Below are 24,362 nucleotides of genomic sequence, written 5' to 3' on the forward strand. Positions count from 1 at the left end.
GGGAGGGGCGTCTCCTTCAGCCGTGATGCTGATGTCATCCTGCCCTAGTGTGAGGTCTCCTTGTGCTGTGATATATCAAGGTGGGTATGGAGCTGAAGCTGGGCATGAGATCTCTTCAGTTTACACTGGAGATGGATCCATTATGATATTGCAGCATTCTGCTCAGTCACTTACCTTTTATGATTTTTTTGAATAAGGTAATATTGATATGGACACCCAGTGATTTTTTAATTAAAATTTTAATATGTTTTTATCAAAAATTTTTAGAGGAAGGGAGGAGAGAGAGAAACATCAAAGAGAGAGCAGCATCAATTGGCTGCCTCCTGCACCCCCCGCTACTGGGGATCAAGCCTGTAACCCAGGCATGTGCCCTGACCAGGAATTGAACCAGCAACCTATTTTAAATATACGTATACATATTATACATATACATATACATATACATATACATATACATATACATATACTATTTTTAGAGAATGGGAGAGGGAGAAGAAGGGGGGGGGAGAGAGAGAGAGAAAGGGAAACATAAACATCGATGTGAGAGAGAAACATCGATTGGTTGCCTCCCATATGTGACCTGACCCAGGAATCGAACCTGAAACCCGGGTAGGTGCCCTGACAGAATCAGTCCAGCAGCCTTTGGTGCACAGGATTGAACCAACTAAGCCACACTGCCTGGGCCTAGTACTTTCTTTTCATGTTTTCAAACAGCAAGAATAGTAGGCTGTAGAAAAAGAACAGATGAAATACAAGAAAGACCACTTTGGGAATACCAAAGATTTGAGGGAGTGAATGGAATTTTATCTATTTCACGTTTAGAAAATGTTTAATTCTAATTTATTCTATTGAAAAAATTCATGTTGCCTTTTTATTGTGGGTGATTGTTATATCAAAAGTATTTGCTTGGCCGAAACCGGTTTGGCTCAGTGGATAGAGCGTCGGCCTGCGGACTGAAAGGTCCCAGGTTCGATTCCGGTCAAGGGCATGTACCTGGGTTGCGGGCACATCCCCAGTGGGAGATGCGCAGGAGGCAGCTGATCGATGTTTCTCTCTCATCGATGTTTCTAACTCTCTATCTCTCTCCCTTCCTCTCTGTAAAAAAATCAATAAAATATATTTAAAAACAAAAGTATTTGCTTGAAAAGTATGCAGTAGACAAGTTTGGGGAAAGGGTATTTTTACATGTTGTCTTTTATGTGTTTAAATCTTTGTTTTGCTAAAGAATCAAATGGGTGTATCAGACCTAGCTCCTCAGGAATTTCCAGACTTGACCATTTTCCTCATCGGTACTGATTAGTAGCTCTTCCCATATATAAGAGATCATATTACTTGTATATACTACTTCATTCTCTAACTATTTGAGTCACTTACCTTTTATGGTTTTTGAATAAAGTAATATTGATATGGATGTCCAGTGAGAGTCTCACTAACCCAGAGCACTAAATCGTGAGCTGCATGCCTGGGAGTGGGAGGAGGCTGGGTATACTCTTAAGAGAAGGATGTTGTGAGATTCCTATAGGTTCTAAGAATCTAATGATTTAGTAAGATTTTTAAACTTGTGGGAGCTGTACCCTCACACAAAAAAAGCCCAAGAAAATAGATTCTTTTGAAAAGGAGGAATGAGTGCATTCAGCAAATGTTTTTATACTTATAAATATCTAACTTTTGTTATAAATCTGAAGCTGTGGAATATTCTATCTCTGATACTGGAAGGAAGCAATTATTTCTAAAATTGGGCAGTACAATTAAAGTAGAACTTTTAAACTGAAGAGACTATCATCTGATAGGTGTGTATCTTTCAAAGCCAGTAAGATAATGGTAGATAAAAAAGTTCTAACTTACACATGCAAACATTTTGCATTTGGCATATTAATTCTGGGTCTTTATTTTTATTTTTATTTTTTTAAATATATATTTTATTGATTTTTTACAGAGAGGAAGGGAGAGAGATAGAGAGTTAGAAACATCGATGAGAGAGAAACATCGATCAGCTGCCTCCTGCACATCTCCCACTGGGGATGTGCCCGCAACCCAGGCACATGCCCTTGACCGGAATCGAACCTGGGACCTTTCAGTCCACAGGCCGACGCTCTATCCACTGAGCCAAACCAGTTTCGGCAATTCTGGGTCTTTATTAATCTTAGTTGTCACTTGTAAGTGGCTCATTCATAAGACTTTTCCAGTGATTAATGTTTTAACATTATTTATAATTAACATTTTTGGTGATCAGTTGATAGAAATTCTCACATGTAATTTTTAAACGTGGCTCTTTGGTAATTGGGCTGCATTTTGTTACTTGGTGTGGTAAACCCTTTATAAGTTGTAAAGATGGAAGCTATATAGTCAAAACGTCTTCTTCCCACTCCTGCCTTTCACTTTGTCGTCATTCCCAAAGACCACCGACATTACTTAACTTACTTTTCATTGTCACTTAGATTTAAAATGTGGGTTTTGTTTTGTTAGGGAAATCATTTTCAAAGCTCAAAGTATATTAAAATTGAGTTTTTATAGACATCTTTGAAAAAGCTGAGCTATCACAGAACAGAATTTACATGCTTACAGTTTTGAACATTGCTGTGGAGAAAAGGCCTTTTGTCCTGAGCCATCTCCAGTCCTCACAGAGGTCTCGCGGTCAGGTACTACTTTGGCCGATCTGGGTGGAAACTAAGCAGTCCCTGGCTGATGCTTGTGCTAGTTACCCAATCTCTGTGCTCTCTGACCAGCAGTTGCCAACCGGTGGTCCACGGACGACTGGTGGTCCACGAGGTCCGAAAGGTTGGCAACCACTGAAACGGTTTGCAGGTGAAAAAGTTCTGTTTTCAGAAAAATATCAGTTATATTTCATAAGGAAGTTTTAATTCTGGGGTCTGTGGTGGTTATCTGGGGAATGTACCTATTTTGACAGGGAAAAATGGCAGTCAGGAAAAAATATATTTATCTGCCGTTTATAGCTGCCAGTTTGTCAGCCTGACATTTCCCCGCCAAGAAAACTCTTTTGTCCTGGAGAGGACAAAGCTTGAGCTCAGTATAGTGTAGAGCAGCGGTTCTCAGCCTGTGGGTGTGGCCCCTGTGGCGGCCGAACAACCCTTTCACAGGGGTCACCTAGGACCATCCTGCATATCAGATATTTACATGACGATTCATAACAGTAGCAACATTACAGTTATGAAGTAGCAACGAAAATAATGTTATGGTTGGGCCACAACATGAGGAACTGTATTTAAAGGGCCAGAAGGTTGTAGAGCAATTTTTGAACACTGTTTTCACATCAACTTTGTGTAGTTTTCTACATGTGTAATTTCTTTTTTAGTGACATGGACCCTTTTTCACATAGAATTGGGTGTAAATATTTCTTCTTAGACTATATGTCCAAGAACACTAATAATTTATGTCAGTCTGTTGTTGTGTTGCCCATTATAGTAGCCTCTAGCTTTCAAGTGGTGTGGTTAGTGGCTGCTGCATTGAAGAGCAAAAATAGAATATCTCCATCATTGCCAAAAGATCTGTTGTATAGTTTTGGTAGCTTGATCTACTTAAAATTACCCCTAGCCCCATACTACTTCCTAATTTACAAGGTTTTGTGTTTTTATAAAGTATCTGTAATTTAATCTCAGATTTACCCAGTAGGATATTAACTATGATATCACCTGTGATTTTTTTTAAAATGAAATTTCTGTAGTTACTTCTTGGTGACAATATTTCTGTTGAGTTTTTTGGGTAGAATTTGCATGTATGAAAAATATTCTTTGTTCCATTTGTCTTATGAAGGACAAAAATACGCTGTTTGTGGTCCCTTGTGTTTTAGGAAGCAAGAGGCTACTACGAGCAGACTGGGGTTGGTCTGCTGCCTGTCGTTCTGTTCAATGGGATGCCCTTGGAAAAGGCACAGCTGGACCCTGATGAGCTGGAAACCATCACCATGCACAAGATCCTGGAGACCACCAGCTTCTTCCAGCGCGCAGTGTACTTGGTGAGCTGACCTGCAGGCTGGTTTTGAAAGAGAATGGTTGCTTTCATTTTTGTCGTAGGCAGTAAACTACTTTAAGTATCACTATTTTCTATACACTACTGTACGTGATTTGCAGATTTCTAGCAAGTTCTGCAATAATGAAAATATTTTTTAAAAATATGTTTTTATTGATTTCAGAGAGAGTGGAGGGGGTAGGGAGAGAGAGATAGAAATATCAATGAGAATCATTGATCTGCTGCCTCCTGCACACCTCCTCCGTGTGATCAAGCTGGCAACCCAGGCCTGTGCCCTGACCAAGAACCGAACCTGCAGCCTTTTGGTGTGTGGGTTGACGCTCAACCATTTAGCCACACTGGCCAAGCTGTAATGAAATATTCATGAGACTTTCCATACATTGTTTTTATAATAGCTAATTTTATTCGTTTCAGGATTAAATTTTATTTTAAAAATTCTTAAGATAGTCATTCTGGGAGATATTTGTTCTACTTGTAAGGAATTTTGACCTAAAAAAAGTTAAAATATTTCACATATATAGTTATTGTTGAAATATAACTCATATGCCATAAAACTCAACCTTTTAAAGTGGACTGTTCATTGGTTTTTAGAGTAAACACAGTTACGAAACTATTACCTCTGTCTAGTTTCAGAACATTATCATCACCCCTAACATATACCAACACCCAGTAGCAGTTACTCTCCATTTCCCTTATCCGGCCCCTGCCAACCATGAATCTGTTTCTCGGTGGATTTGCCTCTTTCAGACATTGGATTTAAATGGATTCATACAATATGTGGTCTTTTGTGCCTGATTTCTTTCACTTAGCATAATGCTTTCAGGTTTATCCTTGTTAGAGTCTGTGTTAGTGTCTCATTCTCTTCCGTGGACAAATGTAGTTCCTTAGGTGGATGCAGCACATTTATCTCCTCAGCAGCTGATGGTACTTGGGCTGTTTCCACTTTGGCTGCTATGGATAGTGCTGCTGTGAACAGCTGTATACACGCTGTCCTGGGCATAGATCTAGTAGTGGGATTGCCTGCTATTTTAACAGATTATGTTCCAAAGCAGCTGCATGAACATTCGTGTAAGCTGTGTATCCAGGTTTGACTTTCTCCACATTGTAGCCAACACTTGGTATTATCCGTCTCTTTAAGTGTAGCCTATATTTTCTTTGCAGAAATGTCTATTCAGATTATTTGCCCATGTTTAATTGGGTTGTTTTGTTATTTTTGAGTTGTAAGAATTTTTTTATGTATTCTGGATACTAATCACTTATATGTATTATTTTCACACATTTTCTCCATTTTATGATTTGCCTTTTCTTTTATTGTTTTGTTTGTTAATCTTCACCCAAGGATATTTTTCTTTCCCATTGATTTTTAGAGAGTAGCAGGGACTGAGAGAGACACAGAGAAAGAAATGTCAATGTGAGAGAGACATATAGATTGGTTGCCTCCCAAACGTGTCACAACCAAGGCTGGGAATTGAGCCTGTAACTGAGGTACGTGTCCTTGCCTAAAATCGAACCCACAGCCCTTCAGTCTGTGGGCTGGCGCTCTAACCACTGAGCAAATTGTCCAGGGCTGATTTGCCTTTTCACTATTGGGTGGTATCCTTTAAAGCTCAAATGTTTTTAATTTTGATTAAGTCCAATTTACTATTTTTTCTTTTGTTGCTCATGCTATTTGAATCATATATAATAAACTATTGTTTAATTCTAGGTCACAAAGATTTATACCTATGTTTCTTTCCTCCTGAGCATTTTATAGTTTTTCTCTTAACATTTAATTTTTGGATCCATTTTCAGTTAGGTCTCCCAGTGAAAAATCCTCTTTGTTTTTCTTTATCTGGGAATGTGTTTATTTGCCCTTCATTTAAAAGTGATAATTTACTTGAATATGGAATTCTTGGTTGACTGCCTTTTCTTTTCAGCACTTTGAATATGTAATTCCATTGCCTTTTGATCTCTGATTTCTCTTGAGAAATCAGCTGTGAGTCAGACTCAGGACTGGGTCTATGTGATGAGTTGTTCTCTCCCTGTTTTCAGGATCCTCTCTTTAGTTGGTTTTAGGACCTTTCAGGACCCCCTTCCACCTGTGACATTTCATCATTAGGTGTAGGTGTGGGACTTGGAGTTTTTCCCATTTGAAGTACATTACATTTCTTTCTCAACTTCCGTTTGTTTGTTTTTTAACAATAAGCTACAGTTAATCCTTGAACAATTTAGGGGTTAGGGTGCCAATGCCCCTGCAGTTAAAAATTTGCATATAACTTTTGACTCCCTAAAATTTACCTACTAAGCCTATTGTTGGTGACCGGAAGCCTTACTGTTAACATAAAAAGTTGATAAACACACATTTTGTATGTTATATATTATATACTGTATTCTTATAATGAAGTAAACTAGAGAAAAAATGTTAAGAAAATCATAAGGAAGAGAAAATACATTTACAACATTTATTGAAAAAAAATCTGTGTTATCAGTGGACCCTTGCAGACCCGTGTACTTCAAATAGTATTTTTCAAGGATCAGCTGTACAGGTATTTCTATAACATGAGAAGCGTAAAAGGGAAGAAAAATAAATTATTTTTCTTCTCCCCACTGTAATTGTGATTCTGGAAATATGTGGTTACTTGGATGCCTGAAAGTGAAAAGGCTTGGGGCAGTTTTTATTACAAAGTATATTAATTGCTTGAGAGAATTTATATGGCTTTCTTCTTTAAGAGAAACCAACAATGAGCAGATCTCAGAATGTTTTTCTGCTTGTGTTAACTTTTGTTGTTGTTGTTAATCCTCACCTGAGGATATTTTTTTCATTGATTTTTAGAGAGAGTAGAAGGGAAAGGGAGAGACAGAGAAAAACACCCATGTGAGAGAGACACACAACATTGTTTGTGGTTACCTCCTGCACACGCCCTGACCAGGGGCGGGGATCGAACCCACGATCAGGTACATGCCCTTGACTAGGAATCAAACCCATGACTCTTTGGTGTGTAGGCCAATGCTCTAACCACTGAATAACTGGCCAGGGCATGCTTGTATTGACGCTTTATTTTATTTTATTTATATTTTAAAGTATGGCAACATTTTATTATTTTTGGTGCATCTTCTTACACATTTCTTCAAGGGCTGCTTCTTTCTCTCTCGGCATCTGCTTAAGTCTCCTTATTTTTTCATCTCTAATAGTTTCTTCTAACTCTGGTGGTATCGTAGGAAAAGTGTCTTCAGTATAATTTTTGGTAAAGGACTGACTTTGTCCAAAATCTGCATTTGAAATCAATGCCACTTTCTCCTGGTTCCCAAGGGTACGTTTTCTACCTCAGTTCTCCTTTCTCCTTTGGTTTTGTTGCAGCTTGTGACCGTGTTGTGGTGTGATACATGTAACGTTGTAAAATACAGCTTATGAGTTGGGAACTGGTGACATTAACTCTTAACTAATTTGAGGAACTTGCCTATTTCTGGGGAAGCACAGTGGTATGTGGAGAGATAAAATAAACCTGGATTTGCATTTTATATTCACTTCTCATTAGCTCTGTGATCATGAGTTAGCTATTTAACCTTCTGTGCCATAGGTGCCTCATCTTTAAAAGGGACATCAGTAATATCTGCCTCACATTGTTGAAGGAGTTAACATTATACTGTGCATAATACACCAAGCTATGCTCGGCAATAACAGGGACCTGTGATGTGATAGCGCCTGTTTTTAGCAATTACTGGTACATAAGAAGATAATATAAAGTTAATGATTTATTAGTTTCTAATAAATTATTTTGATCAGATGTGTTTTAACGCTCATTCCACCCATACCCTGTTTTTCTTTTTTTCTTTAGGGTGAATTGTCTCATGATCAGGATGTGGTAGAGTATATTATGAATCAGCCGAATGTTGTTCCACGAATCAATTCTAGGATTTTGACAGCTGAGCGAGAATACCTGGATTTAACAGCAACCAGTAAGAAGCATTTCAGGAACTACTTTCGGGCTGTTTTTGATTAGTTTTTCAGAATCTTTGCATTTATGAGATGTCAGTGTTCAGAAGATGACCCAAGATTGTGACACAATTTTATGTTTAAATTCATTGCACCTTGAATTTATAATACAAGCTTCTAAATTTACAAAAGTGTCTTCCAAAAGGAGAGAAATTCTTCCTGGATAAATCCTTGTAAACTTTGGAAAATATTCAGTGCCTTTTACCAACTAAACAAGCTTAGGTGATAAAAGGGACCTGTATCATTCACTTTCTTAGTTATAAAACTCTCAAGCACTATCTTTTCTTCATCATTATTCTAGAATCAGCAATAATGTCAACAGATATTTTAGGTAGCTTTTCTTTGAGAACATAATGCCTTTCTAAAAAATAAAGCTTCATTGAGAAATAGTGTCATGCCATAAAACTAAATCCTTGAAAGTGCACAATTTCAAATTGTACAAATTTTAGTATATTTTCAAAGTTGTGTGATCATTACCACTATCTAATTTTAGAACATTATCACTCCCAAAAGAATTGATGTGCCCATTAATAGTCACTTTCCATTTTTTTCTTTTATCCTCCAGCAACCACTAATCTAGTTTCTGTTTCTATGTATGTTTCTATTCTGGATATTCATATAATGTGACGTTTTTGTGACTGACTTCCAATGTTTTTCAGGTTCATCCATGTTGTAGCATATGTCAGTAGTACTTCATTCCTTTTTATGGCTGATTAATATCCATAGTATAAGTAGCTCACGTGTTGCTTATTATTCCTCAGTTGATGAGTGTTTGGGTTGTTTCCACAAGAATACCTTCCACGAGGCAGATGTACTACGCCCAGGTGTAGTTTGCTCCTTAGGCCTTCCTGTGAGATCTGACGGCCACGTTAGCAACCAGCTGGGAAGAAGGGAAATGTCATCCCTGTCCGAGAAGTCTCACTGCGGGGAAAGACGGGGACTAGCGAAGTCAGAGCCAAGTGTGTCTGTTGTCATGGTGAATGATGAATGTGTAGATCTACTTATGGCTGTTACTTTATGGCAACCATCTCCTAATCTAACTTGAGCCGAATAACTTTTCAGTAGAGGAAAATGCACATAAATGCTTATATTTGAAAAGAAAATAGTCAGAATGTGAACTGCATTGTTTCTTTACATTAGGTTTTTGCTTTTCACCAGAAATTTTTTGTTTCTTTTTGTTAATCCTCACCAAGGATTTTAGTTTTCATTGATTTTTAGAGAGTGGAAGGAGGGGGGGAGGGGTGAAAGAGAGAGAAAAGGCCATGTGAGAGAGACAACATCCATTGGTTGCCTCCCACACGTGTCCCAGGCCTGGGGATCGAACCTGTAACCCAGGTACATTCCCTTGACCAGGACTTGAACCTGCGACCCTTCAGTGCAACCACTGAGCCACACCAGCCAGGGCGCCGGAAGTTTTAATAGAGCAAGGCGAACAGTGCTGTGAATCTTTATCCTGAGCTTTTGTTGTTTTCATCACTTTAACTGTCAGTAGTTACCTTTGGGGTGTGCGTGAATGAAGAGGTCCTTTCTCTGTGGGCGCCCTGGTAACGAGCTGAGAAACGCTGCTGGTTCCGGGAGCAGTGCAGTCTGCGGGGCGAGCTGTGGGCCTGTCAGGGAAGGCACAGCTGGCCGCCTTCTGCCCCAGCCCTGGCTCTGCCACTGTTGCTGCTCTCTTTCAGTCGTGGCGGGCACTGCTTTCTGTCTAGCTTACCAGCTTTCCTGTCTGGAGTCCTGATGGAAAGGGTTAGTGTGTTTTGTGGAATGAAAGTACAGGTGGGTGAGTGGGTGAGCAGACAGGTAGATGGGAGGATGTGCAAGACGTGCTTGGAGGACAGTGAGAGAAGGGTGGCATCTGTGTTGGGGTGAGATAATGCATAAGCTTGGGGAGGTTGCTAGAGATAGAGGGTTTATGATACCAGGCTGGGGACCGTTTTGTAGGTAGGAAGAAATTACTGGGTAGATTAGAGCAAGGGAATGACGTGCTGAAACTGGAATTTTGGCAAGAGTAATCTGAGGGGGAAATGATTTTTTTAAAATATATTTTATTGATTTTTTACGAGAGGAAGGGAGAGGGAGAGTTAGAAACATCGATGAGAGAGAAACATCAATCAGCTGCCTCCTGCACACCCCCTACTGGGAATGTGCCCGCAACCAAGGTACATGCCCTTGACCGGAATCGAACCCAGGACCCTTCTATCCACTGAGCCAAACTGGTCATGGCGGGAAACGATTATTGAGAGCATGTCCATGGGCACTAATCAGAGAAGCTATGTATCGGAAATTGACCTTTTATTTCTGTTTGGGCTAAGGATATACTATTTTCTGATCCATGAAAACATTAAAATGAGAATTTTTGTATTTTCTTTCCTATTTTTGCACACACAAACCCCCCCTCCTCCCCCCAAATAAGGATAAGGAGGAGCTTATTATGGTGGATGGACAGTGGAAGGGAGAGATGACGCTAAGGGGGATCTTTAGGAAATATTCTCAGGCTGTGAAGTGATAGAAGTGGGACTAGAATAAATTCAAACCATTGAAATGACACATACATACATGAGAGTCATGTGAGATGTGTTCATTTTTATTAACTTTGTGTATTAAAATGTTATTACTGGAATAGGGGTCTGGGATTATAAAGTTGTTTAATAAATATGAAGCAATATATCTCATTCATGCATTCTTATAAAACTTATGGTCATGTCAGATTATCAGTTGAAATTAACATTAGATGGAATTTAGTCATATTAATTATGAATCTATTTCAATTTTTTTTCAGATAACTTTTTTGTGGATGATTATGCTAGATTTACTGCCTTAGATTCTCAAGGCAAGACTGCTGCTATAGCCAATAGTATGAACTATCTAACAAAGAAAGGTAATATTCTAGGCTTATCTTGGATTCAACATTTGTTTTAGTATTTGCAAAAAAATTTAATCATTAGTATCTGTTGGGAGAGAGATGTCATAATTTATTAATTATTATGATTTGAGCATAGAAAATATCTATTTAAAATTTAATTATATAGTTCTGAAAATTTAAATGTTGTCCTTGTAATTTTTAAATTAGATATTAAAGGAAAAAGGAAAAAAAATTCATGGCTCAGAATGGAAAAACATTTATGATGTTTTAAAGGGTTAATGGATTGGAAATTGTTTTGTCTTGCCTCTTCAGTGACAGCATTGGGTTGATTTTTTAAAGGTAAACTTGGTTCTAGAAATACTTGTGTAAGTTTTAAAACTGATTTTATGTAGTTATTTATCTAGGTTAAGACTGTGTGAAATGATATCCTTTTGATGGCAGACAGAGGCACTTCCCCTGTGGTCACACTGACTGTCCTTTAAGTCAGCTGTTTGCATCCCACTGCAATCTCTAGAGAACAGGTCTAGTGCCTAGGCCTATGTAAGTGCAGTCATTGCTCCATTTGATTCTTCAGGAAACTGGTTCTGAGGAGCACTGGACAATGCTCAGCACGAGTGGGACTAAGGAACAGAACGAAGCATAGGTCGTGTTAGGCGTTATTTAAAATTTGACTCTGATAATAGGCAATAACCCTAGAAATGACTTTTTTTTTTTCCTTTACCTTTGCCCAGGGATGTCCTCCAAGGAAATCTATGGTAACTTTAAACTTTAGAATGTTCTGTTTCTTTTCTTAATTATCATATTTCAGGTACTGTTATATTTCAGAATTTATTGACCTTTTGTTGAGATGTTTATGGAACCTGTGGGTAACAGTAGATAATTTATCCATTTAGATAAAGTTTGTATAAATGTTTGCAAAGAAGTATATTTCAGAAAGTTACAAATTAATATGATTAAAGACTATATGTTACCCACACGTTCAAAGGTCTTTTTCATTTTATGTGCTAACAGATGCCCAAACCTTAGTAGAATTAATAATTGCATGTCCCTAGTTTATAATTAAGCCATATGGAAGGTACCCTGCTTTCATTCTACTATCAGTTTCACTACTTTTGCTTTGTATCTTTATTAAACTTGTAATCTTCTAATTTTTTTGCATGATTTTCAGAAATTATTTTACTTAATAACCATATTGAAACAGAATGTCCTTTCTTCTCTCCATCTCAGTCTATTGTTTTGTTTTTCTACAGATGATTCTTTTATCAGGCCAGTCACTTTTTGGATTGTTGGAGATTTTGATAGCCCGTCTGGAAGGCAGTTGTTGTACGATGCTATAAAACATCAGGCAAGTGTCTACAACTTAATTTTGTCCTCATGAGCATCTGTGTGCTGATATTGCTATTCTGGTGGGAAGGTCAGAGTTTGAGGGAGCAGAGCGCTGCTGCTTCACAGGTCCACCAGCCAGTAGGAGAACAGAGAAGATGGCGTATTCTACTTAGTTAAGGGGTATGCTCTTTTAGAGGAGAAAGAATGAGATCATCGTAGACAAGCTTTTATTGTGTGGCTGCGCACGGTCTTGTTGCCAGGAAGCTGCAGAGATTGTGGGGTGCATTGTGTGGGTGGGCAGGTTCCTATGCTGAGAGCCTGGAGGTGAGTGAGTGATACAGAAGCAGGCCCGGCGAGCAGAGTGCCCAAGCGTCGTAGGCCTGAGTGAATGGCAGTGGGCTCGTGGAGAAGAAACCGACTTCTGGAGAGTGTCATTGTCTGAGGTGTTACATCTCCTTTTCTTGGGCAGCTTCACACTGAATCTTCAGTCCAGTGTCACACCCCCTGGGTCCCCTGGCACCTGTGTCTTGGAGGCTTACTAACACACTCACACATCTAGGCGGCTGCAGCCTCACTGAGGAGCGGAGTTCCCTTCTGTTCTAAGAGGAAACAGATGAGTTGCTGTGGTTAATTCAGAGTTGAATCAGGAGCAGTCCTAGTGAAGGACGATCAATACATGTGCGAGGTGCCTAACTCAGACCGACACGCGTGTCAGATACATGTGTAAGGTGCCCTAACTCAGACTGACGTGTGTAAGGTGACCTAACTCAGACTGACGTGTGTAAGGTGCCCTAACTCAGACTGACACGCGTGTAAGGTGCCCTAACTCAGACTGACATGTATGTAAGGTGCCCTAACTCTGAGTGATAGACGTGCAAGTGGTGGTAGAATGGGAGCAGGAAGGGAGAGTTGAATATCTTTTTTTAATAAATCTTTATTGTTCGGATTATTACAGTTGTTCCTCTTTTTCCCCCCCATAGCTCCCCTCCACCCGGTTCCCACCCCACCCCATGCCCTTAACCTCCCCCCCCCCCCCCGCCACTGTCCTCGTCCATAGGTGTAAGATTTTTGTCCAATATCTTCCTGCACCCCCCACACCCCCTTCCCTCCAAAAATTGTCAGTCCACTCCCTTTCTATGCCCCTGATTCTATTATATTCACCAACTTATTCTGTTTATCAGATTTTTTTTCACTTGATTTTTAGATTCACTTGTTGATAGATATGTATTTGTTATCACTTTGTTGTTCATAATTTTTATCTTTACCTTTTTCTTCTTCTTCCTCTTCTTAAAGAATACCCTTCAGTATTTCATATAATACTGGTTTGGCTGTGATGAAGTCCTTTAGATTTTTCTTATCTGTGAAGCTCTTTCTCTGACCTTCAATTCTAAATGATAGCTTTGCTGGGTAGAGTAATCTTGGTTGTAGGTTCTTGCTATTCATCACTTTGAATATTTCTTGACACTTCCTTCTGGCCTGCATAGTTTCTGTTGAAAAATGAGCTGACAGAAGCCAACATCACCCTAATCCCAAAACCAGATAAAGACAATACAATGAAAGAGAATTATAGGCCAATATCCCTCATGAACATAGATGCCAAAATCCTCAACAAAATCCTAGCAAATCGGATCCAGCAGTACATCAAAAAGATCATACACCATGACCAAGTAGGATTTATCCCAGGGATGCAAGGATGGTACAATATCCGCAAATCGATAAATGTGATACATCACATAAACAAATTGAGAGAGAAAAACCACATAGTCATATCAATTGATGCGGAAAAAGCATTTGACAAAATCCAACACCCTTTCTTGATAAAAACTCTCAGCAAGATAGGAATTGAGGGATCATACCTCAACATAATAAAAGCCATATATGACAAACCCACAGCCAACATCATAATCAATGGGCAAAAACTAAAACCATTCCCCCTAAAAACAGGAACAAGACAGGGATGCCCCCTCTCACCACTCCTGTTCAACATAGTACTGGAAGTACTAGCCATTGCGATCAGACACGAAGAAGAAATAAAAGGCATCCAGATTGGAAAAGAAGAAGTAAAACTGTCCTTATTTTCAGATGACATGATACTGTACATACAGAACCCTAAAGACTCCATCAAAAAATTATTAGACTTAATAAATGAATTCGGCAATGTAGCAGGATACAAAATTAATGCTAAGAAATCCATGGCATTTCTTTACACCAATAATGAACTTACAGAAAGTGAAACTACAGAAGCAATCCCATTTACCATTGCACCAAAAAAATTAAAATACCTAGGAATAAACTTAACTAAGGAGGTAAAAGACTTATATGCTGAAAACTACAGGACACTGAAAAAAGAGATAGAGGAAGACATAAACAGATGGAAGAATATACCGTGTTCATGGATTGGTAGAATCAACATCATCAAAATGTCCATACTACCCAAAGCAATTTATAGATTCAATGCAATCCCCATTAAATTACCAACAGCATATTTGACAGATCTAGAACGAACGTTCCAAAAATTCATCTGGAATAAAAAAAGACCCCGAATAGCTGCAGCAATCCTGAGAAAGAACAAAGTAGGTGGGATCTCAATACCAGATATCAAACTGTATTACAAAGCCACTGTTCTTAAAACAGCTTGGTATTGGCACAAGAACAGACATATAGATCAATGGAATAGAATAGAGACCCCAGAAATCAACCCAAACCACTATGCCCAATTAATATTCGACAAAGGAGGCAAGAGCATACAATGGAGTCAAGACAGTCTTTTCAATAAATGGTGTTGGGAAAATTGGACAGATACATGCAAAAGGATGAAACTAGATCACCAACTCACACCATACACAAAAATAAACTCAAAATGGATAAAAGACTTAAATGTAAAACGGGAAACCATAAAAATACTAGAGGAATCCACAGGCAGCGAAATCGCAAACATATGCCGAAGAAATTTCTTCTCTGATAATGCTCCTAGGGCAATGGAAGCTAAGGAGAAAATAAACAAATGGGACTACATCAAAATAAAAAGCTTTTGCACAGCAAAGGAAACCATCAACAAAACAACAAGAAGACCCACTACATGGGAGAACATATTTTCCAATGATACCACCGATAAGGGTTTAATTTCCAACATTTACAGGGATCTCATGAAACTTAACAAAAGGAAGATAAACAATCCAATAAAAAAATGGGCAATGGACCTAGATAGACACTTTTCGAAAGAGGACATACAGAAGGCCCAAAGACATATGAAAACCTGCTCAAAGTCACTAATTATACGAGAGATGCAAATCAAAACGACAATGCGTTATCATCTCACACCTGTCAGAATGGCTATCATCAACAAATCAACAAACAACAAGTGTTGGAGAGGATGTGGAGAAAAAGGAACCCTTCTGCACTGCTGGTGGGAATGCAGACTGGTGCAGCCACTGTGGAGAACAGTATGGAGCTACCTCAGAAGACTAAAAATGGAACTCCCATTTGACCCAGTGATCCCACTACTAGGAATATATCCCTAGAAACCAGAAACACCAATCAGAAAGGATATATGCACCCCTATGTTCATAGCAGCACAATTCACCATAGCTAAGATTTGGAAATAGCCTAAGTGCCCATCAGCAGATGAGTGGATTAGAAAACTGTGGTACATATACACAATGGAATACTATGCTGCGGTAAAAAAAAAAGGAACTCTTGCCTTTTGCAACAGCATGGATGGAACTGGAGAGCATTATGCTAAGTGAAATAAGCCAGTCAGAGAAAGATAAATACCACATGATCTCACTCATTTGTGGATTATAGAGAACAACATAGACTGATGAAAAGGGACAGACCCAAAGACTGAGAAACAGCAATCAGGCTATCAATCCCCAGAAGGAAAGTAGGGGAGGGCGGGGGTAAGGGGAAGAGATCAACCGAAGGACTTGTATACATGTATATAAGCCAAACCAATGGACATGGACAACAGGGGGATGGGAGCATGAGTTTGTGTGTGGGGGGGAGGTTGGGGGTTAATGGGGGAGATGAGGACACATTTGTAATACCTTAACTAATAAAAAAAAAAAAAAAAAGAAAAATGAGCTGACAGTCATATGGGTACTTTCTTGTAGGTAACTGACTGTTTTTTTCTTGTTGCTTTTAAGATTCTCTCTTTGTCTTTTGCTCTTGGCATTTTAATTATGATGTGTCTTGGTGTAGTCCTCTTTGGATTCCTTTTGTTTGGGGTTCTCTGCGCTTCCTGGACTTGTAAGTCTATTTCTTTCACCAGGTAGGGGAAGTTTTCTGTCACTATTTCTTCAAATAGTTTTTCAATATCTTGCTCTCTCTCTTCTTCTGGCACCCCTATAATTCGGATGTTGATACGCTTGAAGTTATCTCAGAGGCTCCTTACGCTCTCTTCATATTTTGGGGTTCTTTTTTCCTTTTGCTTTACCGGTTGGGTGTTTTTTGCTTCTTCGTATTTCAAATCTTTGACTTGATTCTTGCGATCCTCTAGTCTACTGTTGGATCTCTGTATAATATTCTTTATTTCAGTCAGTGTATGCTTAATTTCTGATTGGTCCTTTTTTATATTCTTGAGGTTCTCACTAAATTTCTCAGAGGTTTCTAGAAGATTCTTGAGTAACCTTATAACCGTGGTTTTGAACTCTATATCCATTAGTTTGTTTTCCTCCATTTCTTTCATTTGTGACCTGTTTCTTTGTCTCCACATTTTGGCTGCTTCCCTGTGTTGATAGAGTGGCTTTGTGTGCTAGGTGTCCTATACGGCCCAGTGGCTCAGCCTCCCCAATTACCTGAGGCGGACACTCTTGGTGCACCCCTTCGTGTGCTGTGTGCACAGTCTTGTTGTAGTTAAGCCTTGATTGCTGTTGTAAGCACTGGGGGGAATTGACCTCCAGGCCAATTGGCTGTGAGGACCAGTTATGTCTACAATGGGAGAACTGCTGTGCTGGAGACACGCTTATGGGGCAGGACTTGCTTCAGTGGGGCTTTGATGCTCACTGAGTCTGCCCCTTGAGTGTGTCTCTTATGGATGTGAAGAGTTGTAATCTGGCGTGGTCTCACTCTGACCATTGGGTACAGTGGCTCTTGGATCTCCAAGGAGATGCAAAGTCAGCCACTGCCTGAGGCCACCCAGCAGGAGCTACAGAGAGATCTGCAGATTTTTCCTCTTTGTTTTGGGTTTGGAAGTGCCCAGATGAGGCGCAGCTGTGAAGCAATGCAGGCTGCTTCTGCCGAGCCTTAGGCCTTCTTTCGGAAGCTTTGGAGCTCTCTGACCCAGCAGCAGTTTGTTAGGTTTTAGGTTGCAAAAGGACAGGTTATTCATATGCAAAAGCTGCAGTGCACAGCTTGGGTGGGGTTATAAATTGGGTGGGGCGGGGTCTCAGGGAGTCACCAGGGCGGAGCAAACAGCAATGGCTGCCAGTCAGCCCTGCCCCAGAGAGGTCCCCGGGTCTCTGTGCCCTGTGGTCCTGTGCAGGAACAATGAACGCTGCGAGTACCTCTGAGAGAAAGCCACCCTCATGTTCTGGCCCGATGCCAGACAAGCCAGATTCTCCCCATATGAGTCTGGGTCCCCAGAGTCTTGCCCGGAACTGGAGTTCAGAGCAATCAGGCGCTTGTATCTCCCTCCCAATTTAAAAAAACAACATCGCACTCAGGTGCCAATCCATTTTGTGTGCACCCTCCGCACCTCCTACCAGTCTCAATGCACTTTTTTCTTTCCTTCTAGTTCTAGAAATTCCACTCAGCCAGCTTTCCCATGGTTCTGGATGATATTTGTTTTGTCTTTTAGTTGTAGTTTTGATGTGGTTGTGAGAGGCAGCAAGTATAGGTGTTTACCTATGCTGCCATCTTGGTTCTGAGAGTTGAATATTTTAAATGAAGTAAAAATATAGCTTCAAAAGAAGTGCACAAATCATAGGCTATACAGTGTCTCAAAGTGAGCACACGCATGTGACCATTCCTGGGAAAGAGAAGTGTCACATTCCTGAGAGCCCTCCCTGCTGTGGCCACACTAGGGCCCCAGCCTTTCCCTCTTCTCTCATCATAGAATAAGTTTACCTATTACTTTCTTTTAATGGAATCTTATAATACATATTTGTGTTTTCTGTCCTCAGTATTTTTGAGATTCATGAAATTATGAGTAATGTTAGTTCTTTTTCCTTGTGTCATTTTGTATCATGTAATATATCAGAGTTTTGTTTATTTAGTATATTTGGTAGATATTTGGGTTGTTTCTAGGTTGGGGTATTCTGAAGAATGCTGCCATGGATATTCTTATACATGTCTTTTGATATACAGAATTATGAATTTCTGTTGCTTATGTTCTTGATACGAGCCCTTTTTTGGTTTTAAGGGTCCCAGATATCTTCTCTCACATGGATTCTTGTCTCTCTACTCAGGGATAGGTAAATCTTACTAGAAATCTGAAAAGGCCATGTGAACTAAGGAGGGTGGAGCAGAGCCCTGAAGAATGCTTGGGACCTAAGGAAGCAAAGATGGGTGTACTTGGGGTTCCCATGCCAATGTGAGGCATGATGTGTATTAGAAGAATACAAAATGTGTGTGTGTGTGGGGGGGGAATATAGGACTCTGATGGTTTGTACTGTATGCTGTCTTTACAGGGTGGTAAAAATGAAGGTGGAAAGGTAGGGTAGAGGCCAGTTCATACAAGGGATCACAAGCCTGGTTGTAGCATTTTAACCTTGTTCTGTATACAGAGAGGGACTATCCACAACTTTTAAGAGAGATATTACTTCCTTTTTATAGAATATGGCTGAAAATGCCACTTTTTAAGTTGCAAACATCTACCATTTAATCCTTATTTCCTGTTTTATAAATAGAAATCTAGTAACAATGTGAGAATAAGCATGATCAATAATCCTAAGGAAGATATCAATTATGAGAACACTCGGATCTCCCGAGCAATCTGGGCAGCTCTCCAAACACAAACCTCCAGCACTGCCAAGAACTTCATCACAAAAATGGCCAAGGAGGGGACTGCGGAGGCCCTGGCCGCGGGGGCTGATGTTGGGGAGTTCGCCGTTGGGGTGAGTATCTGCACTGCTGAGACCACCTCTCTGTTATTTACCACAGAAGTCTGCTCCTCGGGGCTGCAGTGTCTGAGCAGAATGGTGATTTTAGTTTTGAGTCTCAGGATTTCTCTTTTTGTTGTTGGAGGAATCTTTTAAGAAATAACCATTCTGCCACATTCCCTTTATTGCTTTTAAACTTGCTAGATTTTAAGATGTATGTTTTAAGCACAGGCCATTTGTTTTTATAGTTTTTAAAAGATAGACAATATTTTGTCAGAGCAAAAGAACTGAGATTTAAGCTACTTAATGAGCTAGAAGCTAATGTGTTTGATGTGTTTCCAATATAAGCCCATGTTTATTCAGTTATATGTAAAACGCCTTTTACTGTTTTTCAGTCTAAAAACTTATTATAAAATGATAAGTATACTTCATTTTTCAATTAAAAGAAAGTCTCTCACTTGAAATTAGATTTTACAATGCAGAATAAAGGTATCATGAACACTAGTTTGCCACTTGAACAATTACATAAAAGAAATGAGCAATACTTGATAGGTAGGAGGGTGGGGAAAATGGGAGGGAGAGTGGAAACATCATAATGCTAATTATTGAAATTAGTTGTTACTTCACTAATAGAGCGTTTTTATGATGTATTCATTATGCTATTCATTTTTATGGTTTAATAACTATTACTTTTCCTTAATAACAATTACTTTCCTAGGGCATGGATTTCAGTCTTTTTAAAGAGGTCTTTGAGTCTTCCAAAATGGATTTCATTTTGTCTCATGCCATGTACTGCAGGGATGTCCTGAAGCTGAAGAAGGGACAGAGGGCAGTGATCAGCAATGGAAGGGTGAGGACAAGCTTGACTTCACAGTAGATCAGTGACCAGTCTTGGCCGCATTCTCCTTGGAAGGTAGAAGCTCTTCAGACAGAGCCGCTCTTTTCCAAAGGGGAGGAGGGCTGATGCAATGCTGGCGATGGTTTCTGCTCATTTTGACATGTGTCCTGTGTTGACTTTTGTCCTGCCATGGTCAAGGCCGTGAGATGCGGTGGCTCTCAGAACACAAGTCCATGAGACCTGACCCAGGAACCACTCAGCCCGTGGGGACGTGCCTCAGCTTGGCAGCCTGTGTGCATGCAGCTGGGTTGGGCTGACACTCGTTCATTCAGCCTCACAACACTGAGATGAGAGTGTAGGCCGCGGTGGGCAAACCACACTTTAAAGTCTTAGCATGTAGGGCAAACCTTCTATATCAACTGCTACATCTCTGTTGTGGCTTTATTATTTATATTTGGTGAGAATTAATGAAAACTGTATTCTTTTACTTCAGAGTTTGCTTACTATAAAAATATTGCAAAGTATACAAGTCTACACTCTGTGCAGTTGAGGTATTGATAAGTAAATAACAGTGTGAGTTCATGGGGATGTTGCTTTTACATTTTCATTGACTTTATTCTGACGTAAGCATGTCTTGGGTCTTTAACGTGGTTTGGTTCGTTAGGCACCCTGAGGACAACCAAGCCCTGCTTTACAGCTTGCAGGTTTCCACACTGGCCACTCTGTTCTCCTTCACAGATCATTGGGCCACTGGAGGATAATGAACTCTTTAATCAGGATGATTTCCACCTCCTAGAAAACATCATCTTAAAAACTTCAGGACAGAAAATTAAATCTCACATTCAACAGCTTCGGGTAGAAGAAGATGTGTAAGTTCTACATAGAAGAAATTTATTATGTCGTAGGGGCTATATATGTTTTTCATCTATTTTTAAAATTTAATTTGTGTGTGTGTGTGTTTTCTTTATTGATTAAAGTATTACATATGTGTTCTTTTCCCGCCATTACCCCCCCCACACACACACACCTCCCCACTCATACCTCCACCCCGCTGTTGTCTGTGTCCATTGGTTAGGCTTATATGTATGCATACAAGTCCTTTGGTTGAACTCTCCCCCTTACCCCCACCCTCCCCTACCTTCCCTCTGAGTTTTGACGGTCTGATTGCTGCTTCTCTCTGGATCTGTTTTTGTTCATCAGTTTATGTTGTTCATTTTATTCCATAAATGAGTGAGATCATGAGATACTTACCTTTCTCTGGCTGGCTTATTTCGCTTAGCATAATGCTCTCCAATTCCATCCATGCTGTTGCAAATGGTAAGAATTCCTTCATTTTTACCGCAGCGTAGTATTCCATTGTGTAGATGTACCACAGTTTTAATGAGTTTTAATCCACTCATCTGCTGATGGTTACTTAGGCTGTTTCCAGATCTTAGCTATGGTGAATTGTGCTGCTATGAACATAGGGGTGCGTATATTCTTTCTGATTGGTATTTCTAGTTTCTTGGGATATATTCCTGGGAGTGGGATCACTGGGTCAAATGGGAGTTCCATTTTTAGTTTTTTGAGGAAGCTCCATACTGTTCTCCACAGTGGCTGCACCAGTCAGTCAGCATTCCCACCAGCAGTGCACGAGTGTTCCTTTTTCTCCACATCCTCTCCAGCGCTTGTCGTTTGTTGATTTGTTGATGATAGCCAGTCTGACAGGTGTGTGATGGTACCTCATTGTTGTTTTTATTTGCGTCTCTCGGATGATTAGTGACTTTGAGCATGTTTTCATATGTCTCTTGGCTTTCTGAATGTCCTCTTTTGAAAAGTATCTATTTAGGTCCTTTGCCCATTTTTTGATTGGATTGTTTATCTTCCTTTTGTTAAGTTGTGTGAGTTCCCTGTAAATGTTGGAGATTAAACCCTTATCGGTGATATCATTGGCAAATATGTTCTCCCATGTAGTGGGTCTTCTTGTTGTTTTGTTGATGGTTTCTTTTGCTGTGCAGAAGCCTTTTATTTTGATGCAGTCCCATTTGTTTATTTCCTCCTTAGTTTCCATTGCTCTAGGAGCAGTATCTGTGAAGAAATTGCTTCGGCATATGTCTGAGATTTTGCTGCCTTTGGATTCCTCTAGTATTTTTATGGTTTCCCATCTTAGTTTAAGTCTTTTATCCATTTTGAGTTTACTTTTGTGTATGGTGTAAGTTGGTGGTCTAGTTTCATTTTTTTGCATGTATCTGTCCAGTTTTCCCAACACCATTTATTGAAGAGACTGTCTTGACTCCATTGTATGTTCATGCCTCCTTTGTCAAATATTAATTGAGCATAGTGGTTTGGGTCGATTTCTGGGTTCTCTGTTCTGTTCCATTGATCTATATGTCTGTTCTTCTGCCAGTACCAGGCTGTTTTGAGAACAGTGGTTTTGTAATACAGCTTGATATCTGGTATTGAGATCCCACCTACTTTGTTCTTCTTTCTCAGGACTGCTGCAACTATTCGGGGTCTTTTTTTATTCCAGATGAATTTTTGGAGAGTTTGTTCTAGGTCTGTAAAATATGCCGTTAGTATTTTAATGGGGAGTGCATTGAATCTATAGATTGCTTTGTGTAGTATGGACATTTTAATGATGTTGATTTTACCAATCCATGAATATGGTATGTTCTTTCATCTGTGTATGTCTTCCTCTATTTCTTCTTTCAGTGTCCTGTAGTTTTCCGAGTACAGGTCTTTTACCTCCTTAGTTAAGTTTATTCCTGCTCACAGCAGTGGTGGCTCCTCTGGCTGGTGGGGGCAGGCTGCTCCTGCAGCTGATGTCCTTGGACGGGGGCGGGCTGCTCACCCGGCTGCTGCTCCTCAGATGGGGTCAGGTTCCTCACGTAGCTACTGCTCCTCAGACGGGGGCAGGCTGCTTGCGCCTCCTATAATACTCTTGAAAAAAGCAAGAGTAATTGTGTCTCCAGGATTGCTGAAGAATTTTGGCAATTGGCTTCTCAATCAGAGGGTTTATAAAGCAGACTGAAGTTATGCCTATGTACATCGAAGTTTTCCATTGGTGTTCCTTTTTGCATTCAGATAAGGACTTCTCACTGCCCAGTGTGCTGAAAATGGTGGTCTTTGGGAAAGGTGTCAGACATATTCATGTCCAGAAGAACTGGAGACTACAGCGTGGCTTGTGACCTTTTGCTTCGTGTTTGATTTCAGGCCATCTTGGGAGTGACTCTTGGACTCAAACATGGGAGAGGTGCCCTTGCTCGGCAACATGCAGCCCAGGAGCTTGCGAGAAATTTTGCCACATACGAGTAGTGAGGCAGGTCCCTCTGAAGCGCTGGGTCCGTCCTTTCCCCTGGTAGGAGCCTGAGGGGCGAGTTCTTGCCCGCAGGCTGGGGGCTGCCCCGCAGTGGTCGGGACGGGGCCCAGGACTGAGCGCATCAGCTGCCTGTCCACTGCACTCTGGGGTGCAAGGTGCGCGCAGTCCCACCCGCCTACCCAGCCTCCGTGCCCGCAGGATTGGGCGCCGAGTCCGCTAGCCTTTCCCGCTGAATGTTGCTATTACCACCATGCGGAAGGCCCGCGGAGGGGTGGCGGGAGGTCCAGTGCCTCACGGGCAAGGGCAAGCAGTGAGCGGAGCGCCACGGCAGCGGCAGCGCAGGCGCCAGAAGGCCCAGCCCTGGGCACGGACACTCTAGCAACACCGCTCGGCTGGAGCTGAGGCCTGATGCTCGGCGGGAGAGTGGGAGGTGAGGGCGGGGAAAGGTCTGCCCTTGCGAGCCCTTGGGCTTTCCCATGTCCCCAGTTTCCCCTCCTCTGTGCTAAGGCAGGTGGGAAGGCGCTGCTCTGGCTGCTCTGTCCCATAGTTTTTGAGTAGTTGTGTTTTTATTTTCATTTGCCTCAAGATAGCTTTTGATTTCTTCTTTGATCTCATTGTTGGCCCATTCATTGTTAAGTGGCATGTTATTTAATCTCCATGTGTTTGTACGTTTAGTTTTTTTCTTTTAGTTGATTTCTAATTTCATACCATTTTCGTCAGAGATGCTTGATATAATTTCAGTCTCTTTAAAATTTTTTTGAGACTTATATTGTGGTCTAATATGTGATTCATCCTAGAAAATGTGCCATGTGTACTTGAAAAGAATGTGCATTCTGCTGCTTTGGTATGAAATGCTTTATAAACATCCATTAAATCCATTTAGGCTAATATGTCATACTAGTGCAGCCGTGGGCAAACTACGGCCTGCGGGCCGGATCCGTCCCGTTTGAAATGAATAAAACTAAAAAAAAAAAGACCGTACCCTTTTATGTAATGATGTTTACTTTGAATTTATATTAGTTCACACAAACACTCCATCC

At 40.4% G+C, this 24,362-nt stretch overlaps 1 protein-coding gene across 11 annotated transcripts in view; it reads left to right on the plus strand.

Moving 5' to 3' along the window:
- Nucleotides 1–24,362, plus strand: part of UGGT1 (UDP-glucose glycoprotein glucosyltransferase 1) — a 190,335-nt gene that overhangs the window by 89,635 nt on the left and 76,338 nt on the right. For 9 of the 11 annotated variants that reach the window (XM_036318740.1, XM_036318734.1, XM_036318739.1 and 6 more), the window contains 8 exons: nt 3,809–3,973; nt 7,803–7,923; nt 10,737–10,835; nt 11,552–11,575; nt 12,071–12,165; nt 18,995–19,201; nt 19,905–20,036; nt 20,763–20,893. In XM_036318740.1, the coding sequence (XP_036174633.1) occupies nt 3,809–3,973; nt 7,803–7,923; nt 10,737–10,835; nt 11,552–11,575; nt 12,071–12,165; nt 18,995–19,201; nt 19,905–20,036; nt 20,763–20,893 (974 nt within the window). The remainder of the gene's footprint in view (nt 1–3,808; nt 3,974–7,802; nt 7,924–10,736; nt 10,836–11,551; nt 11,576–12,070; nt 12,166–18,994; nt 19,202–19,904; nt 20,037–20,762; nt 20,894–24,362) is intronic. The other 2 variants (XM_036318736.1, XM_036318738.1) reach the window with 2 other exon arrangements.

This window comes from Myotis myotis, unplaced genomic scaffold (assembly GCF_014108235.1).
Source record: "Myotis myotis isolate mMyoMyo1 unplaced genomic scaffold, mMyoMyo1.p scaffold_m19_p_8, whole genome shotgun sequence".
NCBI classification, from domain to species: domain Eukaryota; kingdom Metazoa; phylum Chordata; class Mammalia; order Chiroptera; family Vespertilionidae; genus Myotis; species Myotis myotis.